General features: G+C 56.9%; 1 protein-coding gene across 1 annotated transcript in view; it reads right to left on the bottom strand.

The window, feature by feature from the left end:
- Positions 1 to 5,749: 5,749 nt before the first annotated feature.
- Positions 5,750 to 8,299, bottom strand: part of R3HCC1 (R3H domain and coiled-coil containing 1) — a 9,732-nt gene continuing 7,182 nt past the window's right edge. Inside the window, 2 exon segments of the mRNA XM_024130896.3 lie at positions 5,750 to 6,066; positions 6,960 to 7,055. Of these exon segments, the coding sequence (XP_023986664.1) occupies positions 5,930 to 6,066; positions 6,960 to 7,055 (233 nt within the window). The 3' untranslated portion in view covers positions 5,750 to 5,929.

Here is an 8,299-nt window from a genome sequence, read left to right as displayed (position 1 = left end):
AAAATCAGACAGCCAAGCGCTTTTCCACCCACAAGCCCAGAACCGCAGACTTGGAGAGGACCAACCGAAGAGCAGAGTGCTCTTTATTTTAAAAATTGAATATCCGTGTCTCTGGGCACGTACTCCATGTGTGGTGGTGTATGTTTGAGGTCTGCTATCCCTTTGCCTGGGGGACGTGTAGCATCGTGTATTCTGACAATGTCTATTTAATAACTGCGTCTCCTTGAAGATCAGTGATGGGCCAGAACCTGCCTACACCCTGTGAACCCATGGTCTCATGTAATCCCCCAGGGATGGGTGTTACCATTACCCGCATTTCACAGCCAGGCCAACCCAGGTCACATCGACTCCATATTCTGTGTTCTCGACTCCTAAACTATACAAGTAGCAAATTAACTCATTAGGGGCATGTTCATGGAAAAGACTGTCCCTTGTGATAGACGTGGAGCTTTAGATGTGTGAGAGCCCCGGCCTGAGTCACCGGTTCTCTCCATTCCCACATGGACCCAAGTGCAGGCACCACTAATGCTGCTCCGGCAGGAGAAAGCCGGGCTGAGGAGGAGGTGGCGTTCCATCCGGAGGGGTCTGTGCACAGAGGCTCAGAGGCAGGGCTCACTGCGTTACTAGGTTCCTGGATCCACAGCAGATCTTTTTTTTTTTTTCAATAGAAGGTTGACACTGCCACTGCCACTGCCACTGCCAATTTATTTATTTTTTGTTTGTTTGTGGGGGTTTTTTTCAAGTTTTTAAAAATTGAGGTATAGTTGATTTACCGTATTATATTAGTTTCAGGTGTCCAACATAGTGATTCAGTATTTTTCTAGCTTATACTCCATTTATAGTTATTAGAAAATATTGGCTCGATTCCCCGTGCTGTACAAGGTATCCTTCCTTGTAGCTTATTTATTTCATACATAGTAGTTTGTACCCCTATCTTGCCCCTTCCCTCTCCCTATTGGTACCCACTAGCTTGCTCTCTGTATCTGTGAATCTGTTTCTTTTCTGTTATATTCACTAGTTGGTTCTATTTTTTTAGATTCTACATATAAGTGATAACATGCAGTATTTTTCTTTCTCTGACTTATTTCACTAAGCATAATACCCAACGAGTCCATCCATGTTGTTGAAAGTTGCAAACTTTCATTCTTTTTTCTGGCAGAGTAGTATTCCATTGTGTATATATGTATCACATCTCTATCCAGTCATCTGTTGATGAACACTTAGGTTGCTTCCACATCTTTGCTGTTGTAAACCACAGCAGATCCTTTGTCTAAGGAACTAAAGCCAGTGCCCGCTGATCCTCACAAGATTGGAAACCATATATCCGAGAGTCTGATGGGATTGTGGAGACCATTCTTTTCAGTCCCCACCCCTGCACCCAAGTGGGTCAAGCAGGCCCTGATAGCCTCTACTGCCCACACGGTCACCCCACAGGGACACCTGGGTGGGCTCCCTCGGGGCACGGCTGTCCATGGGCAAGGGGCTGCCCGGGCCTTGGTGCAGGGGCTTTGTCTGTCCTGGTCTATGAGCCATGCATGGGCTGGGGCAGGGGACAGCTAAGGTTGTCGGGTAGAAAAGAGATCAAAGAAAAGTAAGGTCACCCCAGAGAGGGACATTGACCAGCCTTACCTAGAGACAGAGTCACAGTGGTAGCCTAGGGCCCCCAGAATGGCCTGCACTGGCCAGGATGCAGGGCTGGGGGCTCCCACTGGTCCATTTCCCACAGCAGCTCTGGCAGGGCCCAACCAGCCTACTAAAGGGTCACACCCAGGCCCTTCTGGAGGGAACGGTCCTGAGGGCCCCAAACCTACAGAATGTGCCTTAACTAGCAGGCTGCCCCTCCCCCATCACACTGACCTAGGGCAGCACTGCCCCCCTTGTCTCCCTGGGCTCTCAGCCCTTCCACATGTGGCAGGGCCCTCGGGAAAAGTCTCGTCTGTGTCCTCCATACCTTCGCCCACAGCCCCAGGCCCAGCTTCTGTCCCTTCCCCCTCCCCCTCCCTCCCCTTTCTCCTCTGGGTTCCTCACCCCAAATCTCCCTTTTCTGTCCGCTCTCGGAAGCCCACTCAAAATGATGGTCTTCCTGCCCTGCTCCTTTGGGCTACGCCCTCTTACCTAGGATGATGCAGAGGAAGGGGGTACAAGGCGGGCCCAGTCTCCCCCAGAGCCCAGGCCCTGCACTGGTGAGCGGGAAGGGCTTGAGGATCCCCTAGAGCAAACCGAGGCCTGGAGAGCAGAAGGGACATGTCCAATGTCACACCGCCGGGAGCAGTGTCTCCTCCAGCACCCAGGGCAGCGCCCCCCTCCAACTCCCCACAGCGCCCGGGCCTTGTCCCCACCCCTCCCAGCACATCCTGCTCCCTGGCTCCCTTCTGGCGCCTTCAATAGCTGTTCCGTGGCCTCCCCAGGCCCCAGCTCCTGCCTCTGTACCAAACCTCCCAGCGCACCCAGGAGAGAGTACGATTGTGTGTGTGTGCGTGTGTGTGCGCGCACTCTTACGCTTACTGGCCATGAAGAGCGTGTGTGTGTAGATGTGTGCGTGTGTGTGTGTGTGCGCGCACGCTCTTACGCTTACTGGCCACGAAGAGTGTGTGTGTGTGCGCACGCGCGCCCACGCGCGCGCACGCGCTCTTACGCTTACTGGCCATGAAGAGCGTGTGTGTGTGTGTGTGTGTGTGTAGGTGTGTACGGTGCGTGTGTGTGTGTGTGTGTGTGTGTGTGTGAATTACACCGAGACAGACAGAGGTGCGCGGAGGTCTCACTCCTCCCGGCCTCACCGCCCTCTGCCTCCCCGACCTCATCTCTGACCAACTCTGCGCCCACCCGGCTGCTCTTGGAACACAGCACCGGCCATGCTTGCTCCCTTCCATGAGGTCAGCCCGGCTCTGGGGGCAGGCCTGGTCTCAGCATCTCAGCTGGGCCTGGGACGGAGGGTGGCCGGGGCGGGACCCCCTCCGACCTGACTGTCCCCCAGGTCGTCATCAACCCCAACTACGAGGTGGCGGAGTCTGACTACACCAATAACGTCATGAAGTGCAGGACCCGCTACGACGGCCACCGCATCTGGATGTACAACTGCCACATAGGTAAGGCCCCCGGGCCCTCCTGGGGAGCACAGCGCCTCAGGCCTGCCAGGTCCCCCCACGCCACAGCCCAACTCCAGGAGACGGGCAAGAGCTGCCCCACTTTCTCCAGGAACCAGAGCAGCTTCCTAACTTGGGTAAAGACTTCAGGGGAAGGGGACAGCCTCGCGTTTCCACACGCAGGAAGGACACTGTAGACACCACAGGCCTGGATGGAGACCGGGTTTTCACAGCCAGCTCTGGCTAAGGAGAAAGGACAGGGCAGAAACCGGGCTGGCCCAGCGTAGACCCCAAAGCTATTTCAGGGCTGGAGCTGAGGCCACCACCTCATTACGCATGAGACCTCAAAAATGGGGGCGTCAGCCATTTGCGGGCTCTGTGTATCATTTTCCTGTCGAGAGCTAGAAGCTAGTCAACCACTGTGGCTTCTGGTTGCCTACGCAAAGAAGCTTTTCCTTGCGTTATACAACCTGGGTCCCAAAAGGGGAGGCTGAGCTTTCTCTTCCGCGGGAAAAGTGATGGCCTCGCTCTCGGTGGAGGAGAAAATGAAAAGCACTAGATTTAGTTGCTCCTTCACTCGACTTTGACAGAGCAGCTGACATGGGCCTGGCCCTAGAGATGGCCAGCACCTGTCGCTGCCCTGGGGGTGTCACACAGAGGTGGCCGCCTGAGGAGGGCGGTGGCTCCAGGGACCCTGTGACCTGTGCATCTGGTTTGCCAAATTCTGTCTCCCTGATGCCCACCCCTCAGGCGGTTCCTTCAGTGAAGAGACAGAAAAAAAGTTTGAACACTTCAGCGGACTCATAAATAACCAGCTCTCCACGCGGTAAAGCAGTGACATGGTCACCTCCTGCCTTCGGGCCACAGCGCGTCTTCCCCAACGACCGACAGGCTCGCCCTGCTCCCCCCCATCCAGCCCGGCCCCGCCTGTCTCGACCCCCTGCAGCCCCGGCCAAGCTCAGGAGGAAGGCGAGGAAGGCATGTTCCTGACACCTGCAGGCTGGGAAGGCCTCTGGGGCTGGGGCTTGTCCACGGGGCTGTGGGAGCAGTGCCAACGGAGAGCCATCCTGTCCAGGACCCCAGCGCACAGGTTGTCACCAGCTTGTCCCATCCCAAGCACAGTCCACTCCGAGTCTCACCACCTGCCCGGCTCACCACAGATAACACGGGGCCATTTTCTTCTCAAGTTACATGCTGGCATCGTGAGTGATCAACCCGAGGAGGTCTGGCTGAATCCCATTTTTCCTCCTCTTAGGTCATTTCCAGCCAACTGGAGTATCTAGACTTCTTTTCCAATTAAACAAACTGCCTCTACCCTATTCTATCCACACATATAAATAATGCTGCCACACGTCTTCTGATTCAGTGAGCTCAGAGCTGGTGCTTCTCTCCCCCCCACATCCCTGTGTCCTCTTATTTTTCAAGATACTATTATTATATTCTATTTTCACAGACTTTGAAACAAATGTAGTGGCATTTCATATTGGGCATCTGGGCCTTTGAAAGTATAGCTCAAAAGAAAAACCAGCCCCCCTGTGTAAGTGACTCCTTTCTGTCCTTCCAGTTCTGTAACTGATTCAATGGTGCTATAACCAGGGTCCTGGGTGATGAGGACACTTACCGATCGCCATGTGTCACCATGGACACTTACACATACTTGAAACTTGGAATAAAAGATTTATGACCCGCATGTGTGTTTCATTTGGGCCTCTGCACCCAGCCCCTGAGCGGCAAGGCTCCTTTCCCTAGTCGGCAGTCAGGGAGCTTGGCACCCTTACATGTGCTCTCCTGCAGAGGCGTGAGTTCCTGGGCCCCTCCCGTCCGGCGTGGCCACAGGGGCCTCCTTCAACGCACACCACAGAGGAGGGGCGACTCCTGCCGAGAGCCATGGTCTAAGGAGGGGTCAGGAAAATCAACAGAAACACAGGCCTCAGCTTTTCTTCAGCTCTTGTTTCTTAGTGAAATGTGTCAGGGGCACAGTGGTTGTGTGAGGACCAGATGGGACATCTAGACTTAAGTCTCCGGCTCTGGGGGAGGGGCAGTCAAGTAGATCATGGGTCCCCGGGGTGCAGTAAGGGTGGACCCCGAGCCAGCCACTCTCCCCCCAGGTGCGGGGCTCCCTCTGTGTCACAGCACGGTGTGGCCCAGCAAATCGAGGGGTCCACGATGACCTCAGAGCGCCAGGCAGGACCACTCGGCACCAACTCCGCCCAAACCGGAAAGATGAGCATGCTGGGAACTTGTCCGCACAAAGCTGCCCCCCCTCGCCGTTCCTGTGAGGGGAGAGAGCTCGGCGGGCATTTCAGATTTCGCCTCTTGCCTTGTTCATGTTTATTTCCGCAAGGACCTCCACCCCCCCCACCCCACCCCCCCGTAACCCGCACCACTGGTAACACTAGGACCAGTCCAAAGGGGGGCCTGCAGCACTGCCAAGAGCCCACGGCTGCTCTGGGGGAGACTGGGCAGTTGTCACACAACAGGTGTAACCTACACCCCCAAGCCGGGCAGGCTCTGCGCAAAAATGCCTTCGAGGCCCAGCTGGATCCTCGAGCCCAGTCAACTAGAGTGACGGGAGCTTCTTCAGCAGCCCCAGGTCTCAAATGGGAGGCGAACAGCGCCCCCTAGTGTCCCGCGGCAGACCATCCCATTTCGAAGCAATCACCTTAACAATTCTTACATTTTTATTTTTTCTCAACTTCTGGAACTAGACCAAGGTAAAGCCCCCCATGCCCCACAGTGACGCTCCGAGGATGGCTCAGGGCTGCTCTGGTGTGTGTAAAGGCTTGCGGCGTTGGGGCCCCAGCTGAGGAGGGGGTCGGGGGGCCGATCCAGGCCGCCTGGGCCTCTCAGGGCCTCAGGGTTGGGGGAGGCTCCACTGCAGGCCGCTCTTTCTTTCTGTGTTGGAGCCCCAGGGCCCGGGCCACTAGCCTCCGGGCCACGGCTGTGTTTGTCTGTGGTCTCTCCTTTGCCAGACGCAGAAGCTCTAAAAGGAAAGCCCCACGGGGTGGGGACTTGAATTCAAGGCTATGGCCTCTCCTCCCAGCAACACAGCGGCCTCAGAGGCCATTAGAGCATGGCCAGATGCTGGTGAGAGGGGGCCACCTAGGGCTCCAGGCCTCCCGTGGGGTCCTGACTAATCCTATCACCTCTCTTCGCCCTCCCTGTTTCTCTGTGGCGGCAGTGTTAATCCTGTCTACCCCCTGCTTTGTAGGGCTCTTTGAGAGGGAAAGCAAATCAGGATGGGACACCTGGAGCTCTTGGGTCAACAGACAGGACGTTTATTGTCCCCAGGAAGTCTGGGACAAAGACCACGTAATCCACAAGAATGTGGACCACCTCAGCAGGCTTCTCCCAGGCCAGTTTTGCCAGCCACTGCTTTGCAGCCATGGAAAACTGGCCTCTAAAGCCCCCCTCGTGCTTTCTGGAAGGAGGAGAGGAAAGGGGAGGAGATGTCATTTATACGGCATCTTCTGTGTGCCCCTCACCGCTGTGGGCACGTGTGCCAGGCTTTCTTATTCACTCCAGTGCTTATCTGACTTGCTCAAGGCCAACTTACATAAGTGCCAGAGCCAGGATCACACCGAAGCCTAGGCTTTTTACCCTACAGCAAAACATGGCTTCCACGGCCGTACAGAAAGACCAAGCTTCCCCTTGAGCCACACCACAAGAGGTGTGAGCGGAGGGCAAGCCCAGGACAGAGCAGCTGGCAGACAGCACTGCTGATGGGCACCCCTGGGGTGGGGAGGAGCACCCTACTGGCCACTGCAGCCCAGGAGCCCTAAAGCAGAGAACTGAAGAGGGGAGGGAATCGGAGGGAAGGCCCCGCCCCGCCCAACACTCACACAGCCCTCCCGCCCAGACCACCGGCTCCCTTACTTGGCCTCTGCAGGGCCTTCAGCTTGGACTGCTTGGTTCCCTGCGTCAGGGGCCGGATCTTGAGCGTGGAGAAATCCCTGGTCAGGGCCTCAGCAGCTGTGGAAAGACAACAGATCTGGAGCCATGCCCTCTTCCTCTTGCTGAGGCCTCCGCAGGACCCAGGAGCACGAGTGTCACCCGAGGCCCACGCAGCTGCTTTGTACACCCATTCAGAGCTCAGGGACAGGGCTGCCCCATGAGCTTGCCTCACCCCAGAGCCCGCAGACCTGCACGGGGCCACCCACGATCTCAGGTGGAGAGCCCGCTCGGAGCCCAGCTTCCATGTTGCTGCCCCGGGCTGGTCGGGAGCCACGTGAGCCTACGGTTCTGACGTCAGGAGAGGCAGGCCCCCGCCTTCCAAAGCCCGGGAGCTTAAAACAAACGCCACCCTTCCCCCACTCAGGACCCTCCCAGGGCACGTGTCCTCACTGCCCCAAGCTGTGCCAGGCCATGGAGCACTCAGGCCACTTAACAGACACAGCAGGTCAGAGCTGGGAGGGGCTTCGGGTCCAAGCCACTGTACAGATGAGGAAACTGGGGCCAGGATGTGGCCTGCCCGTGCCACACAGCTTGGTGGAGCCCAGAAGGCAGCCATGGCCACGCCTAGCCCACTGTTCCACCTTTCCGCGGACCAGAAAGCCTCTGGGCCTACCCCTGCCCCCGCCTCTCTTTCAGTGGCTCCCTCCCTGGGGTGAAGCCCCTACCTCGCCCCAGTCCTCTTGCTCCCTAGACACCGCCCCCTTCCCTGAAACCCCAGGCTCTCCTGAGAACTGGGCCCGCCCCGGCCATGGTCACTCCCAGCTCTGTGTTCAGAAGCTGTTGTGAGAAGCCCAGCCAAGGGCGGCCGGGTACCAACTCTTTACAAATACACCCAAACTGAGCAGTGGCGTGGCAGGGGCAGCTCAGGAAAGTGGCCAAGACGGAGGACAGGCACCGTCCAGAGCTACAGCCGGGAGGCTGGCTGGCCTCCCCAGCTCTGACGCCAAGAGTCTTAGTAACCCTGACCAGACACTGACAGCCAGGGAACTCAGTCTCCCCATCTGTAAAATAGGGGTCACCTGACCTACTTCTTGGAGCTGTAATGAAAACGGAATGAGACACATCTGCTCAAACCGTATGAAATTGCCAGTATTTGAATGCTTTTGATCTATAAAAATGGCACCTTCGGGACGTCCCTGGTGGCGCAGTGGTTAAGAATCCGCCTGCCAATGCAGTGGACACGGGTTCGAGCCCTGGTCCGGGAAGATCCCACATGCCGCGGAGCAACTAAGCCCGTGCACCACAACTACTGAGCCCACGTG

Source organism: Physeter macrocephalus, unplaced genomic scaffold (genome assembly GCF_002837175.3).
Source record: "Physeter macrocephalus isolate SW-GA unplaced genomic scaffold, ASM283717v5 random_707, whole genome shotgun sequence".
Classification (NCBI taxonomy): Eukaryota; Metazoa; Chordata; class Mammalia; order Artiodactyla; family Physeteridae; genus Physeter; species Physeter macrocephalus.
Note: the sequence above shows the minus strand (reverse complement) of the source record. Positions and strands in the feature narration are given on the sequence as shown.